At 40.2% G+C, this 27862-nt stretch overlaps 1 protein-coding gene across 1 annotated transcript in view; it reads right to left on the reverse strand.

Annotated features, from left to right (window-relative positions):
• egf (epidermal growth factor) overlaps window positions 1–27862 on the reverse strand; it is a gene marked incomplete at its 5' end in the record, with an annotated part of 80526 nt that overhangs the window by 26726 nt on the left and 25938 nt on the right. The window contains 8 exons of the mRNA XM_048605287.1: window positions 1280–1444; window positions 6599–6782; window positions 9398–9523; window positions 10849–10965; window positions 12582–12752; window positions 23530–23697; window positions 23793–24016; window positions 26056–26160. Of these exons, the coding sequence (XP_048461244.1) occupies window positions 1280–1444; window positions 6599–6782; window positions 9398–9523; window positions 10849–10965; window positions 12582–12752; window positions 23530–23697; window positions 23793–24016; window positions 26056–26160 (1260 nt within the window). The remainder of the gene's footprint in view (window positions 1–1279; window positions 1445–6598; window positions 6783–9397; window positions 9524–10848; window positions 10966–12581; window positions 12753–23529; window positions 23698–23792; window positions 24017–26055; window positions 26161–27862) is intronic.

Here is a 27862-nt window from a genome sequence, read left to right on the forward strand (position 1 = left end):
CAACGATCCACATTCACTCCTGATTGTACAATGCCTCAATTTTAAAATTCTCATCCTTGTTTTCAAATCTCTTCCAGTCCCTGTAACCTGCTGTAGGTGCACAACTCTCCAGGATATGTTTACTCATCCAATTCTGGCTTCTTGAGTTCCTCTGATTTTAATTGCTCCACGATTGGTGGGAGTGCCTTCAACTGGCCAGACTCTGATTTTTAGAATTCCCTTCCTAAATCCACATCATAATGTCATAGAGTCACAGAGTCATACAACATGGGAAACAGACCCCTCAGTCCAAACACATTCCCAACTAAACTATTCCCATTAACCTGCTTTTGGCCCATATCCCTCCAAACCCTTCCTATTCATGTGCTTATTCAAATGCCTTTCACATGTTGTAACTTACCTGCATCCACCACTTTCTCTGGCAGTTCATTCCACACAGGAACCACTCTATGTGTAAATTAGTTGTCCCTCATGTCCTTTTAAATCTCTCTCCTCTCACCTTAAAAATATGCCCACTAGATTTGAACTCCCCCACTCTAGGGAAAAGACCTTTGCTATTCACCTTATCCATGACTCCTCATGATTTTATAAACCTCAATAATGTCACCCTACAACCTCCTACGTTCTGGCGAAAGAAGTCTCAGTCTATTTTTATATCTCAAACCCCCATTCCCGGCAACATCCTGGTAAATCTTTTCTGAACCCTCTCCAGTTTAATAAGATCCTTCCTATAGCAAGGCGACGAAAACTGCATACAGTGCTCCAGAAAAGGCCTCAACAATGTCCTGAACAACTTCAACTTGACGTCCCAACTCCTATACTCTCCTTTTCTGTTTCTTCCTTTAAGTTGCTCCTCAAATCCCACCCCTTTGACCAAGATTCTGGTTATCCGCTCTAATGTCATCTGTGAGACTTGGCATCAAATTTTGCTTGAGAACAGTCCTGCTAAGCATCTTATGAAGTTTGTTACATTAAAAGTGCTATGATACCACAAGCCGTTGTTCTGAACATGGAATATATCCTAACAATGTTCCAAAACATCAGGACAACAACTGCCTTGGGATAATGAAACTCTTTAGGAATTTCAGGCCCTTAAATTCTTTGCCTTGGCAACAGATTATTGCAAAATCATGTTACCATGTTGGATTTCATCAGAAATCACTCCTACGAAAAGGCTAAAATTAACTGTTCGAGGCATTTTGAATCCTAATTTTAAAACATTGACTTAAGTGCATTTCTTCATAAAACAGGTTATTGAACATGATCCAGTTGGACTCACCTGTAGCAGTGTGTAACACAAGCTCCCACAGACAGCAGACAGATTAACACTACCACGCATATAGCTATAAGCACATTACGTCTCTTCTCTTCCTCAACACGATGCAGCTCCCACCATTGTAAGTCGCTGTATTCACATCGTTCCCCCATGTAGCCTTTCAGACAGCTATTAAAATGGCAGAATATTATAATTGTAACAAAAATATTAACTCATTCTGAAGAACGGTCACTGGTCATAGTGTCATAGAGCCATACACCACGGAAGCAGACCCTTCACTCCAACTTGACCGTGCTGATCAGACATCCCTATCTGACATAGTTCCATTTGGCAGCATTTGGCCCATATCCCTCTAAACCCTTTCTATTCATGTACTCATCCAGATGCCTTTTAAATGTTGTAATTGTACCAGCCTCCACCACTTCCTCTGGCAGCTCGTTCTATACATGTCCACTATCTGCGTGAAAATGTTACTCCTCAGGTCCTTTTTAAATCTTACCCCTCTCACCTTAAACCTAAGCTGTCTAGTTTTGGACTCCCCTAGCCTGGGAGAAAGACCTTGGCTATTCACCCTATCCAGGCCCTTCATGATTTTATAAACCTCTAAGGTCAGCCCTCAGTCTCCCAGGCTCCAGGGAAAAAAGTCCCAGCTTATCCAACCTCTTCCTTTAGCTCAACCCCTCCAGTCCCAGTCTCTCCACGGGTTCTGCCAGACCTGTTGTTTCTCCAGCTTCTTCTGTTTTTGTTTCAGATCTTTAGCACTTGCAGTTCTTTGTTTTAACACTACAACTGTACTCTCACTAAAGATTAGTGAGAGAACATGCTATGTTCTTATGTTCTCACATAAGATTAACGCAATGGGAATTGCTCTGCCTCATATTTCTGCCATAACATTAGAGTTAGAAAAATAAATTCAGAACAACTAAATCATCTTCCTGAGCTCCCTGGAAGTGAGCAAAATGGCCAGTGTGGCTGACTGAAACAGTGTTAGGCCTCTTGATTATGCTGCTGAGAGTCCTAGTGTCTGTTTAATGTCCCCAATCCTAAATTGAACAAAACCTGAATTGTTAAGTTTTTCCAGGTACCAACTGCCTCACCCAGCAGTCCTTAAGAGAGCTCTGTGAGAGCGGGTCATTTTTATTTTACAGCCTGAAGATGGAAACCGGAGGAGCATGAGTGACATTTCCCATTCCACAGCCGTACAGTAGGTACTTCCAGCCCTTGCTTGCATCCTTCCCTTTGACCTATGCCCTCCCTCCAGTGATGATGCCAATTTTACAGCCAGCCAACAACAGTGTTCTCTCGACAAGACGGCCGACTGACATGACACTCTTGGTTAAATACTTATGGGGGCCCTTGGCAAGGTGCAAAGTGGATGTTATCTCCTCAGGTTTATCTCCCGTTTCAGGCTCAATCTGTATTTCTAGCCTCATTTATTCCATTGTTTTTTCTAAAGTTAACACCCGTGTCATTAATGTGTGTGTACAAGTTCTGAACGTGCAGTTGTTTTCATGTCATTTTTCACCTCTAGGTGGAATGTGATGCTGGCTCTCTACTCTCATCACTGCTCCTCTGGTAGCAGGTTAATAAAGTGATTGGGAGGGACATTGACAGAACAATACCCTGCACCCTTTGTTTCACATCCCCACTGCACAAAAAAAAAATCTCCCTACCTCACCCCCTCCACACTCTCGGAAGAATGGTGTAAATGACCAGAATAAAAAATGTCCCACTTTACCCTCTCTCTTTTTCTGAGAGTTCAGGACTTCACGTCAGTGTCCAGACACTTTAGACAAAATCTACAAAAGCTGCCTGACATGCTGAGCATTTCCAGTATTCTCTTTTCTTTATCTAATCATTTCAGTTTGAGACTTTGTGCTATTATCCCATACGAACTGCCAAAATACATTGCATGTGACAACACTGCCCTCTGCTGCATTTGAATTTTTTTTTTAAAAAAATTAAGCTTTCACCAATTTAACTGAAGGAAGGGGTTGAATCTGGAATCTGTGGTCCAGCTCATTGTTTTTAACTGTATTCTTCTGCTTTTCCTGCAAACATGTGTGTGAACTACCAAGAAAATATGGAATCAGCGGGGTAACTTTGACTTTAGCTAATAGGTTAAAGCAGCCGAAGTAATTTGACCACAGTACATCTCTTTCGATTTTCATGGAATCCATTACTATGTCTGCTTTCATGGTTTTTCACATGAATACTCACACTCAGCATTACCCACAATCAGACTGTTTCTCCATCACTGGCCCAATTCTCTTTTTTAAAAACTTTGGGTCAGGGTGTAAAAAGTCGGGACTAGTCCTGGCTCCTGAACCTGGCGACGAGAGGACGTGGGGATTGTTGAAGCAATTACTAGTCGGGATTGTGTCCAGGAAACCCCTTTAATTTGCAGAGTGGTTTGCAAAGCGGAAAGGCTAATTAGAGATGCTACAGTTTCAAAGGAGCTGCCGGCTGCAGTTCAACATGAAGGGTGCACTTGTGCACATTTTTAAAAATGTAGCAAGGAAAAATAGAAAAAGCTGTCGAGTGGATGGGGAGTGTGAGGGGAAGGATCCAATTGGCTTGGGTTACATTGGTACCAACTGCATAGGTTGCACTCGGAAAGAGTTTCTATTAAGATGTTTGGTACACTTGCCTTCATTGGTCAGTGCATTGAGTATAGGAATTGGGATGTCATGTTGCGGCTGTACAGGATATCGGTAAGGCCACTTTCGGAGTATCATGTACAGTTCCGGTTGCCCTGCTATAGGAAGGATGTTATTAAGTTGAACAGGGTGCGGCAAAGATTTATAAGGATGTAACTGGGACTGGAGGGTTTGAGTTAGAAAGATAGGCTGGGACTTTTTCACTGGAGCGTAGTAGGTTGAGGGGTGACCTCATAGAGGTTTCTAAAATCAGGAGGGCCATCAATAATTGGCAAAGGTCTTTTCCTTAGGGTAGGCAAATTCAAAACTAGAGGGCATAGTTTTAAGTTGAGAGGGGAAAGATTTCAAAGGGGCCCGAGGGGCAACTTATTCACACAGAGGGTGGTGCATATATGGAATGAACTGCCAGAGGAAGTGCTCGATGCAGGTACAGTTACAACATGTAAAGTACATTTAGACAGGGACACGAATAGGAAAGGTTTAGAGGGACATGGGCCAACACAGGCAAATGGGTCTAGTTCAGTTTGGGAAATCTGGTCGGTAAGACGAGTTGAAGTGAAGGGCCTGTTTCCGTGTGTATGACTCAATTACTCTTAACTGGGGGTTAAATTACAGGTTAGAACCAGAAAGTTAATAATCTCTCCACTTTTTTGTTATCTGAGCCACAAGAAAATACATAGGAGCACTGGGTTTAATTAATGGGTCATATGGAATAATGTGGATCAAATGGGTTGTGTTTCATAGGATACCAGCTCCAATATTTGGGAAAGAAGGTTAGAATGGCTGAACCACAATGAAACCATACCAGTGTCCCATCTGAATGATTAGAGAGGGCATTAAATAAAATAGTGTTGGTGGAGTTACATCAGAGGAGATTGAGAAAGTTAGTGATAAAGGACAAGTCAATAATTCCATAGAATCCCTATGGTGTGGAAACAGGCCCTTTGGCCCAACAAGTCCACACTGACCCTCAGACCCATCCCCCTAATCTACACATCCCTGTAGATGGGCAATTAGGCATGGCCAATCCACCTAGCCTGCACATCTTTGGACTGTGGGAGGAAACCTACACAGACATGGGGAGAATGTGCAAACTCCACACAGACAGTCACATGAAGGTGGAATTGAACCTGGGTCTCTGGCACTGGGAAGCAGCAGTGCTAACCACTGAGCCACCACTTCCGCCCCAGTAATGTAGGATAGTGATCCAGCAAATGATAATCAGGCACAAATTTTACCAATACACCAGCAAATAGGGTAAGAGTAAGGGAAATGTTATAAAGACAGAATTAGTTGTTTTTTTTAATCTGAAAGCATGCAACTTCCAAGATGGATGAATTGATTTTACAAATTGATGAGATTTGGGCATTGTTGGTTAGGCCAGCATTTATTGCCTATTCCTAATTGTCTTGGAGAAGTTGGTGGTGAGCTGCCTTCTGCTATAGTTCTTGGGTTATAGGCACATCTGCAATGCTGTAAGAAAGGGAGCTCCCAGGATTTTGACCCAGTGACTATGAAGAAAGTGTGGTACACTGGCAGTTAGGATGGTGAGTAGCTTGGGGAGATCTTGCCAGTGGTGTTGTTCCTGTGTATCTACTGCCCTTGCCCTTCTAGATCAGGTTTGGAAGGTGCTGTCATGGGATGTTTGGTGAGCAACTGCAGTGCATCTTGTAGATGGTGCATACTGCTACTACTGAGCATTAATGCTGGAAAGTTATGTTGAAAGTAGTGGATGAACTGTCCATCAATTGGGCTGTTTCATCTTGGATGGTGCTAAGTTTCTTGAATGCTGCATTCATTCAGCAAAGTGAGGAGCATGCTATCACACTTCTGTTGTGTTCCTTGTAAATGGTGGATAGGCTTTGGGGAGTAAGCAGGTAAGTTACTCTTCTCTGCCTCTGATCTGCTTTGCTAGCAACAATGTAGGCAGTCTAGTTTAGTTTCTAGTTAATGTTAACCCCCCCCAGGATATTGATAGTGGGACTTTCATTGACGGTAATCCCATTGAATGCCAGAGTGAGATGGTTCGATTCTCACTTGTAGAGCTGGTCATTGTCTGGCATTTGTCAGATACAAAAGTTACTTGTCACTTTTCAGCCCAAGCCTGCATATTGACCAGGTTTTGTTACATTTCGAGAAGGACTAATTCAATATTTGAGGAGTTGCACATGGTGCTGAACATTGTACAATCATCAGCAAAAATCCCCACTTCTGACCTTATGATGGAGGGAAGGTCATCGATGACGCAGCTGAAGATGGTTGGGCCTAGGGCCCTACCCTGAGGAACTCCTGCAGAGATGTCGTGGAGTTGAGATGATTATCCTCCAATAACCACAACCTTCTTCTGAAATCAGGAGGAGGTTTCTTGACGTTCTTTGACGTTCTTTGACATTGCTGTTGGTGGGACTTTACTATGGGCAAATGCCTGCATTATTTCTTTCGTTATGCAAGTTACTGCACTTCAAAAGTTGTGAGGCACTTCAGGACAGCCTGAAATTGTAAAACTTTGCCATTAACTTAAATTTCAGTCCAGTGATAGCATCTGACTACTGCCTGATGGTGCAAACTATCTGTCTAGTGCTTTCTTCAGTTTGTGACTACTTAGAAGACCATTTTGCAATCTATGCTTGAAAATGAAATGCAAATCACTGACTTCACTTACTTGCATGCAAACATTGTTATCTCAGGGATATGGAAACAAACCCCTCCATTCAGACAGAAGTCCTGATGCGAGAGCGGGCAAGTCGCAATGTGATTATTTTGCTTGTGTGTCGGAGTTTCAAAAGTAGTGCTCCTGACAGTTATCTCCATCGAGTCATCAGTAGGCAAGGCTGAGCCGATCACACCTGAGAGAATAGTAGACATCTTATACCTTGAACCATCCATGCTACAGAGCTTATGATTGCTGGGCAGGAGAAAAATGTGGTACTCAGGTCTTTTAACATAGTTTCTGGGAATATGGACATCATGACCATATGTTCTCCATCCCTAGCAATTATTACGAAGATGTAGCTGCTTCTTATTCATCTATTACATTTGCTGAAAGTGCTTCAACTGTCAGCTGGAAAGTTCAGTCCTTTCAATTCAGAGACCATAATGTAAATACATGTCCAAATAGAGTTGGTTTGTGTCTTGGTGAGATGGAGTTCCCATGCATCTGCTGACCCACTAGCTACAGGCTTGTGAGTTCAACTTAATAGTCAATAAAAGTGTTTCACATTAATAAACTTATCCATGTTGTTACATTTGAACATTTGAAGAATTTGAAATGCATTGATGGAGGCGTGAAAATATCATTTCAATCATTCCTCTCCAGTAGCAAGGAAGTGTCAGAAGTTAGAATCCCTGGGAATTCCATAGAGTGACTCAGTCTCTGAGACTGATTCTTCCAGGGTAGTGTAGCAGAAATCTTAATTATGTACACAGAGGAATTTCTGCTGAACTGCCAGCAAAGTGATAGCAGTCCAGCAGGAGCAACTGCAATGAAATTCCTGACCAACAAAATTTTCCCACAGGCACATTTTTGCTAAAATGATTACACGGCAAAAATATATAACAAAATCTTTCACATTTCTATTTTTTAAACCTACCAGTACAGAAGAATTCATCTATGGGTTTTATCCAAAAGGATTTCCTTGAAATATAGCATTTTTTAAACAAACACTGTAAATGGCATTAAATAACAAAAACAATAAATCACTAATTCTTACAACTGACCGATGGGGTCAGGTGTCTTCTGGGGTGGGAAGGGAAGAAGGCTCGTTGCCACACTTTGCCCCCTCCAAGTAATGAAGTTTGGGATTGATTCCTCCTCCACTTAGCCAGCGAGTAATGTTTCCATTTCTTTAGGCAATGGTCCTTTAATTAGCATGAGGCAGGATCTCTGTTCACCTCCCAGAGGCCATCCTACCTATTGAGTGCTCGTGAATCAAAGGTTGAAGGCCGTGCACACTGGCAGCGCCAGCATTGAGATATGGCCATTGGTAGTACTGCAAGTAGGTCAGGGGAGTAACATTTGACAGTGGACACAAGTATTCAGGTAAGTGTGGGATCTCAGCCGACAGGCACTAGCAGAGTGTTGAGGGGGGCACGTTGGAACAGGGCTGGATGGGGGACCAAGGGTGAAAGTGAGGATGCAAAACTGTGGCAGAGGATTGTCTGACTGGCATGGAGGGTGTGTTCTGCCTCCCAACCTTTTAGCGAACAGCAACCTGCAGGGTTAAACTACTCGAGTGGCACATTCGATGCAGGCCTCTCCTGCCAGTTATATAATTGGACAGACAGCAGTATGAGACTCTTCATTGGCTATTACTTGCCTATTCGAGCACCTCAGTTTGGCCATGTGCGGAAAACTCATCTGATGCCTCCCCAGCCATCTTTAAAATCATGCAGGAAGCAGGAGTGAGTGGACAGCCAATAGGTACACAGCTGAGGACATGGCAACCAAACTATTGGTCCTGGTATAACTCCCACCTGCCATTGCTCATAACACTCAGCTAATGAAGCTTGTGGACTTACCTTTACAGCTATAACCTGTCCCCCAAAAGCCTTTGTTACATGTACAGATGTAGTTGCCATCTGTGTTTGTGCACACAGCATTTTCATCACAGTTGTGCATCCCAGTTTTGCATTCATCAATATCTGCAAACATAACAGGTATCACGTGTTGGAATTGACCATAAACTTGGGGAATATTTATACCTTTATATAAGTATTTATTTAGTTTATAGTTTCCATTCCAAATGATGCATACTTTGGAGAATTCACATTACAGGTTTGGGGAAATTTCTTTTGAGAAGGTTGAGTACGTTAGGTATGTGCTCATTGGCATTCAGGCGAATGAAAAGAGAACTTATTGAAACATATACGATTATTAGGGGACTTGATAGAATCGGTGTGGAAAGGTTGTTTTCTCTTGTGGGAGAATCGGGAGATGCAGAGGACATAATCTCAAAGTAAGAGGGCACCCAGTTAAGACAGAGATAAGGAGCAATTTCTTCTATCAGCGGGTAGGGAATCTATGGAATTCTTTATCAAAAAAAGCTACTGAGGTTGGGTTATTAAGTACATTCAAGGCTGAAATAGATGTATTTTTTAATATGTAAGGGAATCAAGGGTTATGGAGAAAAGAAAATGTGGAATTGAAGAATATGAGATCAGTCAGGATCACACTGAATGGTGGAACAGACTCATTGGTCTGAATGACTGATTCTGCTCTTACATCTTATGGTCTTAGAGGTTAGAAAAGCATACTAAAATGCAAGCTATAAAGTAGAAGGTAAACATTAAGTCAACAATGTCAAGAAGATCATGTATCACAACAGTACCACTGTCCACAAGGTATAGGAGCAGAATTAGGTCACTCAGCCCATCAAATCTACTCTGCCACTCGATCATGACTGATATGTCCAGATGGATGAGGGAAATTAGTATAACACCAAATGCAAACAGTACTCCTCACCATAACAGAGGAGCCCGTCACCACTATAGCCAGGATGGCATTTGCAGACGTAGCCGCCCTCTGTGTTAATACAATCTGCTAGGTGTCTGCTGCAAAGGGAAGCATCAGTGGCACATTCATCAATATCTGCAAGAAAATCATGTGTATTAGAGAAATGGACTGGTGTCACTATTATAAATGAATCATTGAAACATAAAAATATGGGTACCAGATTGGCTGGCTTCCACAATGCTGGTCATTACATGACAATGATAATGAAGTTGTTGTCTATTCTTGACAAACCATCTTTATTGGTTAATCTTCAGCAGTCCCAAAAACAAAGCAAAGGCTAGTGGTGAAACTCTTTGGGAACACTAGGTCCAAAGTCACACTACATGTACCTTAGTGTGATGATAAAAAAAAAAAAAAAAATTTAAGTCTTTCATGGGATGTTGGTATCACTGGACAGGTCAGCATTTATTGCTGACCTAATTACTCTGGAGAAGGTGATGATGAGCCATCTTCTTAAAAGCTTTCATTCCTTGGGACATAGAGATACCATGGTGCTGATAGCAATGGTGAAGGAATATTGTTCCAAGTGAAGATAATATGCGTCTTTGAGGGGAATTTGTAGATCATGACGCTCTTGTCCTTCTAGATGCTAGAGGTTGAGAGTTTGGAATGTGCTTTCAAAAGAGCCTTGGTGAATTTCTGCAGTGCATCTTGTGGATGGTACACACTTTTACATCTGTGCATCAGTGGTGGAGAGAGTGAACACTTATGGATGTGATGCCAACAGTTGGCTGCTTTGACCTTGATAGTATTCAGTTTCCTGAATGTTCTTGGGCCTTTATTCATTCAGGTAAATGGACGGTGTTCCATTTTAATTCTGACATGTGCCTTGTAGATAGTAGTGAGGCTGAGGAGTCAGGAACTCACTACAGAATCCCTAGCCTCTGACCTGCTTTTCTACCCACAGTATTTGAATGGATAGTCCAGTTCAGTTTCTGGTCAGCCCCCATGATGTTGTTTGTGGGGAATTCTGCAACGGCCATTGAATGTCAAAAGCAAGACACACAAAGTAAGAAGAGAACGGATGAAATTGGTGACAGGTAGACTGCCAAGGAACTTATTTAATAACTTGAAGCTGAATTTTCACATTGGCACAGATCAGATTGTGCCATCTGTCTATACCAGACATTAAAAATTTAATTAACCTTGAGTGCCAGCAAGCAGATTACTAGGCATAACTGGCCAAAGAGTGATGCTAAATTGGCAAAATAAATTCAATGCACAGGTTTCAGTTATGTAACTGGGACTTTGCTGTTTGGAAATCATTTAAAACTTCACTCATGGAGTAAAACTAATTCATCAATCAGTGTATTTCAGGGAAAGCAAAATCTGTGTACCCAGAAGAAACTTGCTTCGCTCAGAATTAAAAACAAAAACAAGATGTTAAATGAATTCCTCACCACTGCAGATTGTGCCATTGCCAGTAAATCCTTCCAAACACTGGCATCTACCAATTCCTTCTGGGGCAAAACATTGAGCATTGAGATCACATTCCAGCATTCCACAGTCATCTTGATCTTGAACAAGAAAATCAAACAGTATTAGCAGAAATAATAAATAAATAAGTAGCTTTTAACAGGAATCATATTGGCTTTTCCCCTGTGTATGTCACAGGATTATGCAGAAAATTTAGAAAAGTTCAGCCTCAAAAGGAAAAATAAAATCAGAGGGGACCTCAAAACAGAATCTAAAATGGCAAGGGTAAGAGAAGTGGTGATCCAGAGCATTCTTTCAACTTAGATCAGGACTATAAGACAAAGACAAGTGATAAAAGGGAAGGTCTTCATGTAAGGCCTGAAAAATCTTCTGCATAGATTTATGGGAAATGGGACTTAATTTTTATAGGGCTTTATTGTACCTTTAGAATGTCTCAAAATTCTAAAGGTACAATAAAGTGCTATAAAAATTAAAACGCATTCTTTGTAACCAATTGACTACTTTTGAAATGGATTGAATGTTGCTATGTGGACATATGCTTCAACCAATTACATACTGCAAGACCCTAGAAATAGCAAAGAACAAGGCTCAGAAAAAGTACAGTTTGTGATGTTAATTAAAGGAAGACTGTTGTTTGAATTGTGCTCTGGACCATTTACATCAACGCAACTAGACAGAGAGAGCGTTGATTAAATGCTTCACCTGAAAGATGTCATCTCTGACAATGGGAATTCTGTCAGAACTATTTGTCAATATAGATTATGTAACTCAAGTCTATAACAGACCCTTAACCCGCACCTTACCATGGAACTCCTACAGTGTGGAAACAGGCTCTTCGGCCCAACAAGTCCACACCGATCCTCAGAGCATCCTACCCAGATCCATCCCCCTCTCATCCACCTAATCTACACATCCCAGAACACGATGGGCAATTTAGCATGGCCAATCCACTTAACCTGCACATCTTTGGACTGTGGGAGGAAACTAGAGAACCCAGAGGAAAACCCATGCAGACACAAGGAGAATGTGCAAACTCAACACAGACAGCCACCTGAGGGTGAATTGAACCCGAGTTCCTGGCGCTGTGAAGCATCAGTGCTAACCACCGAGCCACTGTGCTGCTCCAGTTGCAGAATGCCACTAACACAGGCAAACATTCTGGAATTTTTTGAAAGGAAACTAGATGCTGTGGTTGTGGAGCTAGGGAGAGTGAACTTTAGTTTTCTGTGAAAGGATAACTTAGATGGCCAAAAAGCCCTCCCTCACCTGTTGCTATCTTTGTGCTGTTTATACTCCATTAGTACAAAATGTAATCATCAGAGTTTATAATTCATTTCTGATGCACAAATCGAATTTTAAGTGTTTAAATTTTAAGTGCTCACTTTCATATAAACTACAGTTTTAAATAAATTTTATAGCTCATGTAACAACTTAACTAACATCCCTAGTAAAACAGATAACTGCTTCCCATGCCAAAAAATAAATGCAATAAGTCTTTATCCCATTACGTTCACATGAAAATTTTAGAAACTCAGTAATGTTCTATACTAATTCAATAGCTGTGAATAGCAATTAATGTGGAAGCTGAAATGATTGCTTTTAGCACTGCTGCCTCAAAACTACCTAAATATCAGTAAATTTGGTCTGCATTATGTATTGGTTGATTTTCAACTGCCGTTCCAAAAGCAGCTGTTACCTGATACCATTATCTCCGCCACAAGCGTGGATCTTGGCTGGAGCTCAGCTGTAATCTCGTCCTCATTGAAATTGGTAACGGAGGAACTCGGTTGTGTGGGTGACACTTCCTCCTTTTGTAATGTTGTGGCTATTAACACATTTACCTCGTGGGATGATGTTTTTCTGGAAGCTGTTAACAAAACAGAGGTCTGATTAGTGATCTGCTTAACATGTTTATTCAGTCTGCAAGCATTATCTTGATCGTATCTTCACTTGGATATGTGCATAAGTTATTGAAGTTGGCAGGATACGTTGAGAGAGCAGTTAAATAAAATATATTCTTCCCAAGTTTTATCAATATGAAGTTAGATTGCAAGAGCAAGGAGGTTATGTTCAACTTGTATAGGACATTAGTTCAGCCTCAGCTGGAGTATTGTTTACAGGGGAGGCAATGTCTTAGTGGTATTATCACTGGACTGTTAACCCAGGGACCCAGGTAATGTCCTGGGGACCTGGGTTTGAATTCCACCATGGCAGATGGTGGAATTTGAATTCAATAAGTGTCTGGAAGTAAGAAGAATCTAATGATGACCGTGAATCCATTGCCGATTGTTGGAAAAACCCATCTGGTTCACTAATGTCCTTTAGGGAAGGAAGCTGCCATCCTTACCTGGTCTGGCCTACAAGTGACTCTAGACCCACAGCAATGTGGTTGACTCACAACTACCCTCTGGGCAGCTAGGGATGGGCAATAAATGCTGGCCTAGCCAGCGATGCCCTGATGCCATGAATGTGTCAAAAAAAAGTTCTGGGTATCACATTTTTACAAAGATATGAAAGTACTACAAAGAGTGCAGAAAAAATGTATGGAATGATTTCAGAGATAAGCAATCTCAGTTACAAAGATAGATTGCAGAAGTTAGAATCGTTTTCCTTGGGGAAAAGGTGGCTGAGATGAGATTTGATAGAGGCATTCAAAATCACTCACAATCTGGAGAGAGTAAATAGGGAGAAATTGTTCCCGCTGGTGGAAGGATTGAGAATGACAAAGCACAGATTGAAAGTAATATAAGCAAAATGAGCATGAGCAAAAGAAACAATTTCACACAGAGTGGCTAAAATCTGGAATGCACTGTCTGGGATTTTGGTGGAAGCAAATTCCAGTGAGGCATTCAAAAGCAATTAAACTATTAACTGAAAAGGAAGAATGTGCAGGGTTATGGGGACAAGGCTGGGGTGAAATCCCTGACTTTTTATTTCAATGGAAACCTTAGCTTTCAGTACTGATCTGGATACTACTGATTTGGCTACCTGACCAAAGAGCTATACAGAGGAAATTCTGGAGCTCAGAAATAAGTAATTGAAAGCATAGCCACTAACGGTTAGAAGTGAAGGATGCACAAGATGGCACAGCTGGAGGAGCTTTATAATTTTTCAAAACATTTTGTTCACTGATGAGATTTGGGGGTCATTGGCTGGACCAGTATTTATTGCCCATCACTAGCTGCCCTTGGGAAGGGTGGTGAGCTGCTTTCTTGAACCACTACAGTTCATGGAATACAAATTAGCTTTCAAATTAGATATTAAATCAGAAGCTGAACAGGAAAATACATTTCTATACACAATTAGCATTTAACTGATGATGGCATAGCTAGCCAAGTGGTAAAAGAAGCAATATATAGGTTTAAAGAGAAACTGAAAAACATTGACAATTACTTCATCATCAAATCTAATAAAATTCTTGAAAGACATGATTTAATAGAAAAGTGTAGCATCTAGGCAATAATTTCATTTATGATTTCTACAAATTAGTGAAGAAATGTGACTTTAAGTTACAGTTCATAAAAGATAGAAATGTTCTAGGAATTGCGAATGCATCTGTCAGATTTAGAAAAAGGATTTGTTCATGATGAGGATGTCGTTAGCTAAGTGAGAACTCATTGCCCATCCCAAGTTTGTTAGTACTCATCAACACACTGCTATAGGTATGAAGTCACATGTATGATGACAGAATTCCTTCCTGACAGGACATTAGTGAACCAGATGGGTTTTTAGAAGAATGATCACAATTAGGCTGGAATTGAATCAAATTCCACAATCTGTCACGGTAGGCCTCAAATACAGAACATTAGCCTGAGATTCTGGATTACTAGATCATGATATTACCACTTTGGCACCATCTCTCCAGATTTATTACAGTTTAAAGCACACTTGATTCTACAGAAAGTTTTTCAAATAATCAGTGAAGTTGAGATCCAGAAACAAGATGAATCAATCCTAAGAGAAGAAGATCAATTTTATCAGAATCCATTCCATTCTTAAGGTACACAAGATAGGTGAGCAACCATTAATTACTCCAATTAGTACAACACTAGACATTTAAACTTCCTGTCAGAACTGTGGAACAAGTAAACCTCACAGGAACTGATACTGCCCAGCTAGTAAAAGTGAATGCTTTATCTGCGACATAAAAAAGACCATTTCCAGAAAATGAATGGAGGGAAACAGTTCCAGAAAAGCAAGGAATGAAATCACTTCCTTTGCCAAGAAGTTAGACAGTCTATAACAGAAGAAATGCCTAAAATGTTTCCAGGGAAAAAGATGACCCAGACCTCTTATATTTTGCTGAGCTGGTATTTATGTCAATGTTCATCTCATAAATTTGAAGTTAAACCCTGGGACACTTTATATTATGTTATCAGAATCATGGCTCAGAAAACACTATCCACAGCAAGACAACAGTGCAACTACATGGTCCATGAGGCATAGCACTTAATATCATGTTACAAGTTATTCTTCAATTTGGGGACTCCAAATTGTAGACAACCAACAAGTATTTCACAATCAAAAATCCTCACTCTTGAGGAGGAAGGCATATTTTGACCCCAATCTTTTTCAAATGATGGAAGGAGTTAAACTATGCACAATTAAGGAACTATTGGTTAAGAAATAGCTCTACATGGAACAGCCAGATGAGGAACAACTTGTCAAAGGACAGCCAACTGAAGATTTCACTGGTCTCCTGAGATACATGGCAGAATCTAAACAAGCAAACAGAATCCATTGAGATTAGTTTTATTGGTATATGAAATTTGTTTCATACTATCCACAATTTGGGAATCGATGACTGAACTGGATGGGCCTAAATATTTTCCATGACTGTCCACAGTAGAGAATCCATAGATTGGAAGATCCAGTAAGGTTTAGGAAGAAAAGCAAGCATTGCAATAGCAAATGAATAGCAAACATCACTTGATCCAATTGATTAAACTATACAACTGATGAAACTTGCAGTGCAACATAGCTTGGTGAACAACTAACTGTGACAGATTCAATTACAATGTTAGATGTGAGTTAGCTCAAAGAGGCAAGTTCAGGAGGAATATTTGACTTCATTATCTTGCCAGGGAGCATCCTTGCTAACTGTGACAGAGACCATGTCAAGTGTTGTATTCCCAGCTGATGTTATCACCAGCTAAGTCAGCTCTCTGTAAAAACCTGGCTTGATAGATTACATTTTTGTATGGATTTAATGAACTGGTCTCTCACTGAAACAGAAGCACACTATAATTCAGAAGTTTATTACAACAGAAATGAAGAAAGAATAGAATAAATGAAAACCATATCCTTAAAATACAAATGCAATGATTTTTACACACACAATGAAAGTATAAATCTGTTAGTCCCAAAACATTTTGTTATAAATTGAATAACAAATAGCTTTGCAAAGTACACAAGACACATCTCTACTACAGTTGCCAAAACAACACTTGTGTAATACTCACACCAGGGTCCCTGTACCAAACACCTCACTAAATTTAACTCAGTTGTGACCTCACCTCTTAGACTGGAACTGCAGATAAGCAGATAACTTCTTCCCAGAGCAATCACACACCTTAGCATCACTATACTCAGGTTTAAGTGACCTCTTCACGTTTTTAAACCCAATAATTCTGATTTGGAACTAACATGAGCTCTTCAGCCAAAATAATTTCATTCATTATGTACATATATCTGGGGTGGCACAGTGGTTCAGTGGTTATATCAATGGGCGAAATGGCCTGCTTCCACACCGTAAGGATTTGTGATTCTATACCTTGTATATAGCATTCCTGTCTCAGGAGCACTGGTCTACACAGTCAGCCTGTTTCGAGGACTTCACAGGGCTAATTTACTAAAAGTTAAAACGAAAACTAAAAGTCTCTCTCTCAGCTCTGTCATTTTCCTTAACATTAAACAAATTCCAGCACTCTCTAAAAAACATTTGAGGCCCCATTATCTACCTTGCTGAGTCACAAAAAAAAAATGAATAAAAGTCCGTTAGTGAACAAAATCCATTCAACAGCAACAATTCTTAAGTAACAGAACTGAGGAAGGGACCAGGTTGCTTTCACAAACAGTGCATCTGTTAAGGTGAATTACAGCATCAAATACAACCATGACATTAAAGTAAAGAGTTTACATGCTTCAGCACAGATCTACAGGTGGATTGAGAATAAAAACCTGTTGATACACATAGGAGATGTCGTACATGCGACCCCATGACAATCACCACTGTTAAGGGATGACCAATGTCCAATGATTCAGGACTCATCAAAACAAGTAATCCCAGTTTCAGCAGGGACAATGTCCTTAATGAAGTAAATTCAAGAGATTAGAGATCTTCCAGTTTAAAGATAAGTAAAGACTTCAGACAGTCAGGAAGTGAATCATAGACAGCAGGCCTCTGCCCAGCCAATGACCAGTCTTCAAACTTCGAAGAAAACACATTCCAGTGGAATAGTAAAAACCTCAGATCGTTGTAATTTATATAGTAAGAAGCTTGGGGGAGATGGGTGGCAATGAATGTATTTACAATACACATGTGTAAATTAATCATGACGAATAAAGTTTGAGGTCGGGTGTAGGTGACAATGTTGAACATGGGTATGAAATAATTAATATAGTGCCATACGCACCACCCACGATAATGGGGACATGTGGGCAGAAGAGCTTAGGATCTCAAAAGGAGTGACTTCTAATATCTGGCCCTCTACAAAGTCTCTGTAACAGTGTCTGTTATATGAATGGTTGGAATCAGATCAAGATCTCAGCGATATGGTGCATAGCAAAATGAATGTCAGAATCAGACAAGATGTTCAGTGAGGCCTATCTTCAAGATCATCATGTTACATCTTCCGCCCTTTTCCCCAAGCAGCGTGACGAGATTGTCACTAGGGAGCAGTGAGTTCCTATTTGATGGTCATTATTGCTTGTTAAATGTCTTTTTAACAATCCAACTCACCATAGGTTGCAATCTTATCAAACTTTCCGCACAAATGAGTCATCGGGAAAACTCAATAAGGAAACCAGAGTGCGTTCTTGGCATGTTCAACTCACTGCTCGCTCTAAATATTTTCCATGTTGAACACTGGGCACCAACACCTCAGCAACCATACACACATGCCATGTCCATGGGTATTGCCCTCCAACATATGCCAGCCTCTGTGAGCCCTCATAGCACATCTCTGATCTATTTACAGGACGCTTCTGCTTTTTAGTGCTACACTGGTAACTATTATTGTAAAGCTGCAGGAAGACCATCTGTGCTCAGGGACACAAACAGCCAGCTCATGGTCTGGATCAGGCTGCATCTGAGCTCTTCACCCACTCCGTCAGTGCCCACTTACTCTGAGCCGATACTCATAACATCTTTGTTATGCATTGCCTTGCCTTTTGGTGCATTGTCCATTCAGCCAGATATGTCTTACCATGCCATCCCACACAGTAAGTTAAGGGAGAACCTCTGATACCTGTCCAGACCTTGTTTACAGCAGTTAAAGTCAGGATCCTCTGCTCATCAGGGATGAGGAGCTAAATGACAGACAACCATCTGCCCTATTTTGGCATGTTTTGCCCTTGGACTGAGAGCAAGGCAGGTATTAAGGGAGATGAAAGTCAGTGACTTATCTGTTACAGTTGGTGCAGATGGGGAGGCGTCCCAAGCAAACGAGCAGGCATTTCTCAGAGGGAATGCAGGGTAAGTGATTTCAGAGTTTAGGGTAGTTGAAGGTGAGTGGGGAAGATGTTGCAGGCATTGACGAGTATGATAGTGCATGAGCCTTGATGGGAGGTGGCTGCAGTAACACAGACAGAGTGTGAGGTATTGCAGAGAAATGGTGGCACTTACACTGGAGGAATGGTGCAGGACATTATGTTCTTCCTGCAGTGTTGGATACTCCTTCAGATGGCTGACACCCAGCTAACAACATTGTTCTGGGCTGGCTTGGTCAGATTCTGTGGCCTTGGTTGCTGAGTCTACAGGTAGAGGAGGCCCTGTCTCTGCACGAACATGTTCAGCAGGATCTGTAGGTCCTTGCCCACAAAGCAGGGTTCTGATTTCCTGCTGTCTGCCATGTCTGGGGTGGTGCGGTGAAGTCAATATCAGGAACATGCAGGGCAGCTCCAGACTGACAGCAATGCAAAATGACCTTTTAAAAAGACCAGGGATATTGGTCAATTCTAAATTCTTCTATGAGCGGCAAGTTGCTTTGGGAATAATGGTAAGATGGGGCATACATTGGACATGATACTCTCCATCAGGGCAGAAACAGCAATTCATGCAATGAGTTGATAAGTTATGGTGAAAAAAACCCATTTGAACCCCTATGTAAGAATCACCCCACTCCATCAATGCGACTCGCACTTAGTCAGAATAAATAAGATGGCAGCCTATGGAAACGTATAACGAATTGTGATCATGTAATGAACTATTCTTGTGTTAACTACAAGAGACTCTTCTGGTTAGATAAGGAAGAGGTTTTCCCCTACCACACTAGACCAAGTAGATTCCTACACTTAAAGAGGATAGTGGTGGCAACTTTTATCACGAGAAACAGCTCATACTGTGTAATGAGCTGGTATGCTCATACAACATCTATATTGCTATGTTTGCAGTAGTTGAGTACATGTTCAAAGTTTCAGTCAGGACTATCCTTGGCATGTTGTTATTTCCTTTCTGATCTGCTTCTGAAAATTGTCATATTGACCACAAATAAAATCTAGTGGCATTTATAGGACATTGCAAAAACTTGCAAAACTATTAAATGAAAGCTTTCATAGATTTGTTTATTTACTGCGGTGTTGAAGTGAATAGTTTGTTTTGTGTATTCTGCAGCCAGATAATTTAAGTTGAGAAGTCACTATTATATCAAATATTGATGCAAACATGGAATTATTAACAAATGGCAGGACGATAAATGAAATGTTTCTTACCTGCTGTTGGAGGAAGGTTTATGGCCTGACATGATTTTCCATCCGTTGTCTTTTGGAAACCGTCATGGCACAAGCAATGTGGAATTCCGAACCTATTCTCACAGATTTGATCACACCCGCCATTTTTATGCAAGCAAGAATCAGCACCTGGAGTATTACCACAAGAAATCTTTAACAGTTCATAACTCTAACTTTAGCATTTATTCATAGTCTCATGTTTATAGTTAACATTTAGATACCTTGGAGATGGTTCGAATAAATGATCTAATATTAATTCATTGATTAACTAGTAATTATTTCAAAGTCGTAGAAAGTCCAGATTTGCTGTGAGTATATTTATACACAAATCACAGCAATTTGAGACAGGTTATGCTGTGCCGTTAACTACAAAAATCAGGAAATTGCTGATTGAAATGCGCTATTGCTCTGTTAACTGCTTGCAAAAGGTCACTCACTGCCTAGACCTCCATTCAATATAATGTTAACGTCACTGTCATCATAGATAAGGATTCACGAGAAAAGTTTGTTCACTTCATTCAGGGTATTCTTTAACAGTGTGGTAAGCATTAATTACTGCCAAACAATCTTTCTGACAATAGCTTTTGCAATTATGGAGCTCCATTCCTTCAGATTTAATTATTGCTGGAAATTTGCTTTATTTCGTAATGTCTACTCCATCTTCTTTGTTATTTTGACATTTCATTCTCTCTTGTTGAACAGCATTCTGTACATGATAGTGAATTCAATCTTTGAACTCACACTTTCTGGCTCACACATCACATTATTCATTAACAGCTATTTGACCTGTTAGGTTAATGAGAGCTCTGTTCATATAGCCCCCTGTGCCAAGTAGAGGGCAGTAGCTGTATGAATAGCTGGCTGGCAGAAACATCTAATGCACAAGTCCAGAGAAAATCTACAAGTGTAATGGATTGAAGGTTCTACTTTGTTCATTTCTGTCTAGCTCTGGTTCAAACATCTGACACCTTTATGTATTTCTTTTATTCATTCACAGGATGGAAGCATCACTACTTGGCCATTTACTGCCCATCCTTAACTGCCCTTGATGATGTGATGTTGAGCTGTCTTCTTGAATCCCAGAAGTCTTTGAGGTGTTGGAACATCCACAGTGCTGTCATGAAGAAGGAAATTCCGGGACTTTGACTCAGCAACTGTGAAGGAAAGGCAGTATGGTTCCAAGTCAGGACTTGGAGGTGAAAGTGCAGCCTGTGCTCCCAAGCATTTGCTGCCTTTGTCCTATGAGGTGGTAGAGATCATGCATTTGGAGGATGTTTTTGAAAGAGCATAGGTGAAATACTGATGTGCATCTACATGGCACACTCTCGTTATTATCACTGTCAGGTTTCCTTTAATCAAAACAGAAAGTGCTGGAGAAACCGAACAAGTTTAATGGCATTTGTGAAAAGAGAAGCAGAGTTAATGTTTCAAGTCCAATTACTGTTTTTGGAAACTGTCAAATTCCAAAGAAGGGTCATACCAGACCTGAAACGTTAACTCTGTTTTTCTCTCCACAGATGCTGCCAGATCTACTGAGTTTCTCCAGAACTTTGTTTCTATTTCAGATTTCCAGCATCCACAGTATTTTGCTTTTATCTGAGCATTTTCTTTACCTTCATTAGCTTTAGATCTACAATCATATTATGTCTTTAAGTGCTATTGACAGTAATGACCTAATAATGTATAACAATGACTATGTGTTGTAAGCATTGATTTAGTTTAAAGTTCATAATGAATTTGATTTGAATAAGTTTTCACAATTTATCTGCATGACTAGCAAAAGAAAAGAAATTGCAGTAGCTGTTCACCTGAGCTGCCTTTCATTTTGACCTGTGAAGCAATAGAACTTGAGAAGTTGTCAAGAAAAAGTCAACAGAAAAAAGTCATGATCAAGAAACAGCAACAGTGAATTCATCAACACCATCCAGCAGAAATTAGCAAAATATATGTTAAATGTTTCCTGAAACACAATGGTCAATCCATTTGCTGTGTAGAAAAAGTACACAAATAGGATTCGAGTAGGTAGCGTGATGTGGAACACAAGAATCAAGGAGGTTTCATACATAGGAGCCTGGATTTTCACCTTTGGAGTCCTTTAAATCTATCAACAAGAACAGATCAAGGGATTCCCTTCCATTCTCATTTCCAACAATTTTTATTGTCACGGTTTTAGAATATGGGCATTACAGAACTATCTTGCTCAGCAGGGGCCTGTTTTCCTTATATTCATTCATGGGATGTGGGCATCACTGGCTGGCCAGCATTTGTTGCCCATTCCTAGTTGCCATTGAGAAGATGGTGGTGACCCACCTTCTTGACCTGCTGCAGTCCATGTGCTGTAGGTAGAATTACAGTACCATTCGGGAGGGGATTCCAGGACTTTGATCCAGCAACAGTGAGGGAACAGCAATATATTTCCAAGTCAGTACGGTGAGTGGCTTAGAGGAGAACTTGCTCCTTCATTGCACTCCTTATATAACCGGAAGCCTTTCCTCAGATAAAGAGAACAAAACTGCTCATGATACCATAGTTGTGGTCTCAGCAAGGCCATGTAAAATTGCAGCAAGGCATCCCTGCTCTTGTACTCAAATCCTCTCAGTATGAAGGCCAACATACCATTTGCCTTCTTCACCACCTGCCACACCTGCATGCTTACTTTCAGCGCAGGGTATACAGGACACCCAAGGCTTCTTGTACCTCACCCTTTCCCAATCTATTACCATTCAGGTAATAATTTGTATTCCTGTTTTGTTTTTGCTACCAAAGAAAATAACTTACATTTATCTGCATTACACTCCAAATACCATGCATTTTTCCACTCGATCAAAATTATCCAAATCACACTGAACCATCTCTGCAACCTCCTCACAGTTCACTTTATGGCATCTGCAAACCCAGGGATATGACTGTTAGTTCCCTCATGTAAATTATTAATATATATTGTCAATAGCTGGGCCTAAGTCCTGATCCCTGTACTACCCCAAACAGTACTTTATCCATGTCAGTACGTTATCCACAAATCCCATACACTTTAATTTTGCATGCTAATTTCTTATTGAGTAGGATTTTATCAATAACTTTAAGGTCAAAGTAAACCACATTCCATAGCTCCTGCATATTAACTCTACTAGTTGCATCCTCAAAAATTTCCAGTAAATTTTGCAAGCACGATTTCCCTTTTGTAAATCCACACTGACTCCTTTATTCCAAGTCTTCTCCTTTTAAATCTTTTATAATGGAGTTTAGCACTTTCTTTGCTACTGATGTCAGGCTAATTGGTCTTTAATTCCTTGATTTCTCTCCAGCGCCATTTTAAAATAGTCGGGTTACATTACCTACCCTTTAAACCATTGGAACTATTCCAGACTCTACAGTGTCTTGAAAGATGACCAGTAATGCATCCATTACTCCCAGTGCTACCTCCTTAAATATCTACAGCATGATTCAAAGGAAGGGAAACCATAGGATCATGTGGAATGCTAGTTTATCCAGCCATTCAGTATTACTCATTGTGAAATTGGGCAGGGTTCAAAACCATGATTAGAGCCCATTCCTGTCAGTAGGTTTGGTTAAAGTTGCCTATGTCAACACGGATAATTTTTGGTGCAAAAATTTCTCGAAAGGATTGCTTAGAATGTATTTTTAAACAAGTTTTACTTTGCACCATCCAGCCTATTAATGCTAAATGAATTTACCTGGTTTGGCTATTGGATGAACTACAGCTAAAGATGAAGGTCGGATCATTCCACCTCGGAGTCGCACTCTATTGTGACCCGTCGACTTATCCACTCTCATAAGGGAAGGTTTGCTCCAGTCTGTAAACCAAACATGATCTTCAAATACTGCCACACCAAAGGGACGTCCTACAGGGTGGCAAGAACATTCAGGTCATTTCTTCAAAAGCTGTTCGCTTTTTGTTATGGATGAGAAAATATTTGTGTTAAAAAAGGAACCTCACCTACTTCGTTCTGTGCAAGTATCCGACGGTTGGATCCATCTAGATCTGACATCTCAATGACAGATTGTTTAGTATCGCACCAGTACAGCTTGTCTGTTAGGTAGTCTATGGCTATTCCACTGGGCCACATGAGGTTAGTGCTAACTATCACCAAACGACCGTCACCTTCCAGAGAAGAGGTTTCTATTCTAGGTTTATCTCCCCAGTCAGTCCAGAATAGTCTCCTTTATTAAATGGAATAACACACAATAAACTGCAATTTTATTTAGTTAGTATGTTATAAGTGTACCTATCAAGCATTAAGACAGATGTATTCAAATGTTAGATTGCAACAAAAGAGCTCATTGGACATAACATCAACATGAAAAGCTCTGTATATCAGGAATACTCTTGTGTTCATAGTTTTCCCACGTTATCAAGGTGCCAAGAATTTAGGCCAAAAAATTTAAAGGGACTTATTGCCTGAGCAATCTGGGTCTTTCAAATGTTCTTATTAATCTTTTATTCCAGTGATCAACTAATAGACTAGCTAATGGGACCATTACATCTTTCAGATCCCTGTGGTATTTACTTGCTGTAAATTAGTGAATAATTGGAATTTTAGTGAGTAATTTATGCACACATAGCCTAGCAAAATATTACAACACAAAATTACTTTATTTGAACTAGCTTTAAAAAAGTTCAGGTTGTAAAACATTGCTGCTATACAATATTGAGCTTTTGTTATTTTACATACTTAAATTAGTAGCATACTCTAAGAGAACAGAACCTACCAATCTTGCATAGAAGAAAGAAAATGACTTCCCATAGGCTTCCTCACATCACATATTGTGTTCTAACAAATGACTAAGAGGCCTCCTGTGCCTCATTCTCTGTGTTCTTAAACTGGCTTCTGCATTGCACATGGCAAGAAGTTGGCTCAAGTTGCTTTTCAATTGGACTGCTCTATAACACAAAAGGTGTCACTTCCACACAACCTGGTCAAGATCAAGAACTTGCTCTTGTGGAAAATTGTGAATGCATACTTTGCAGCCAGTTAAATGGCTCCCTTACAATTTTTTTAAAAAATTCATTTATTTGATGAGGGTGTTGCTGGCTTGGCCAGCATTTATTGCCCATTGCTAATTGACTGGAGGTCAGGTAGTAGTCAACCACATTGATGTGGGCCTAGAATCACATGTAAAACAGGTAAGGGCAGCAGATTTCATTCCCTAAAGGATATTAGTCAACCAGACAGTGGTTGCATAGTCACCCTTAGGTCATCTCTTCATTCTAGATTTTATTGAATTCCAATTTCACCATCTGCAATGGAATTAAACCCATGTCCCCAGAGCATTAGCCTGGGGTTCTAGATTACTAGTCCAGTGACATCACCACTATGCACTGACTACTCAGTGAGTTCTTGACCTACCAACTAATGCCCCTGAATTGAATGGCATAAGACAGAAAATCTTGCCCAATGCAGGAGGTTATTATCAACTACTATGGCACCATTTTGGAGATGATTACGATAATATCACACTCCCTCCTCTCGCATTTCCAGATCAAGTTTAATCTGGATATTTGAGAGAGTTATTGTTCTGTGGTCAGGCTGATCTAACAAGAATCTTGAACTGTTTATGTTTTATAGATAGTTTATTCATTAACTTCTATGCCACCTCCTTGATTTTACCTCTATTTTGTTTCTAGCTGTTACTGCATGTTGTCTGCCACCTCTTGAAGCTCAATGCGTTGAAATTTCATTGAAAGATATCAACTGCACATTTGGATATTGTTTATCTAGTATTTCGATACGGTCCTTTTATAACATGTTTTTTGGGTGACAAAGTGTCTGAATGTCCCAGTATTGACCCATTTCTAGGTATCCATTGAAGAATAGAAACTGGAGGATGAGTGAACAATAGGAGAATAACTGTTCTGTGGATTCTTGACCTGTGTAGCATCTTCTCACTGTATCCCTATAGGAACAAGTCTGAGAGTGGCAACGTCGTTGAGCAGGGGGTTACATTTCCATTGTCCACTCGTGTGGTGAGTTCAATTATCCTTCAGTGTGCCTTACAACAGCACAGTTAGACTAACTGATTTTAATATGGGAATACTATAGAGAAGAAGCACAATCCTTCAGAAGGTGTCATGAATGAGATTCTTTGAAATACTTTAATCTGATGATTAAAAAGACATATGATACAATCTAATTTTAGACTATACTATTATTTCAGCAATACAATGACTGCTTTGCCACTTTATATTTTTACGTTCTTACTTTGCCAATGGATGAACAATAATTCCTCTTGGCGTATCGATACCTTCATTGATGATCACTTCTCTATGCATGCCATTGAGTTCACTCCTCTCAATGTGTGATAACCTAAAAGGAGAGGCTATATTAAAGCTTTTTGGATGATTCATCCTTCGATTTCAGTCATGCAGCTATAATTATAATAATTTTTCTCACATTAGGATATGTTCTCATTCTCAAGGATATCCCTTCTTTTGATAGGGTTATAGGAAGGGTAATTACTTTTTAATATAAGATTTGAGAGTGCCTGCATTATTTCTGAGCAGTTCCACACATGCTATTGCTACTTTATGGTTCAATGCTTCTGTATCTAGCATATATTTATTAAATGTGCATGTAAGGGCTGTGAGTGGATACAGAGGGTAGAAGGAGCAATGGGTGGGTGTGTGAGAATGTGACAGCTTCAAGTTGAGTGCATTGTGCAGGCTCGCTACCTGCTCCCTTACCTCACAACATCAAAACTTCAGTCATCAGGAATAGAGGTGGAAATCCCAGAATCAGATCTGCCCATCATTTTTACAGAGTTTCAGAATGGCACCAACTTTGAGAAGATCTGGGCCTCCATGTTTAACTGCACACGCAGTTGTTGTCAATATCAGTGTAGAAAGGTGATGATGCAATTAGTTTTTTACCATAAAATCCATGTTTTTCTCTCTAATGTCCTTATAACAGCATTTCACTTGTGATAGCCAGGATGAACCTGGCTTGACATACTTAAACCTTTGTTTTCCTTCTAAAACTCCGTGAGCATGAGCATATAACTCTGTTGTAGTAAATTCAAGACATGGATATATTATTGCAAACTCTCAAATAAATTATCTTTCTTTGGGAGTGACAATTATGAAAACAATGATTTAAAAAAACAGCAGAAAATGCAGGAAATACTCAGACATTCCGACAGCACCTCTAGAGAGAAAAAAAGAGAATTAACCTCTATTTTTCTCTCCACAAATCTGCTGAACCTGCTTAGTATTTCCAGTGCTATTTGTTTTGATTTCAGATTTCCAGTATTGGCAGTATTTTGCTTTCACTGGAACCAATACTACCAGCTACACTGTGGGAAAGAAGTTATCAATTATAAGTGTCACAGCATTGTAATACGATTTCTAACTCAGATTGGTGCTCAGCTTCATTTCTACACCGCGGCTGAACTCCACATTTTTGGTCAAGTCTCCATATATTGGCCTCTTCAGAATTGTGGAGCATGCTGGAAATCCTTTTGCTTCCTCGTGTGTTGAATTATTGAAGGTGAGGAGGACAACCTGAGTCCCCTGTTTATGGCACTTACTGCTGTGTTCGGGTAAATTTTACTTCATTAACTGAAAAGATTTGGGACATTTAAACAACTTTTCAGTCCGTTAGTGACTGAGTGTGTGGGTGAATGAGTAAGTGAATGGGTGAATTTGGGTAGGGTGGGTGAGGTATGGGCAAGCAGGTATGTGGTACAGTAGGTGGGTAGGGGAAGAGCTGACAACTGGACACATCAATATCGGCAGAGAAGGGTGATGAAGCAATTAGTAACTACCATAAAACCCATGTTTTTCTCTCTAATGCCCTTCTAACAATGATAGCCAGGATAAACCTGGCAAGTGGGTAGGGTCATAGGGTTGTAGGGTGCTAGCTAGATGTCAGGCAGTTGCTAGATTTGGGTCAGTAAATTCAGGTTAGGAAGAGACTGGGGATCAGTGGGACATCAGGGCGATGGAGAGGTGTTAGAAACTAGTCATGTTAGTCCAGTTTACTGAAAGAGCCCTTGAATGAGTTCATGACT

Source organism: Rhincodon typus, chromosome 1 (genome assembly GCF_021869965.1).
Source record: "Rhincodon typus isolate 14 chromosome 1, sRhiTyp1.1, whole genome shotgun sequence".
In the NCBI taxonomy this organism is placed as follows: domain Eukaryota; kingdom Metazoa; phylum Chordata; class Chondrichthyes; order Orectolobiformes; family Rhincodontidae; genus Rhincodon; species Rhincodon typus.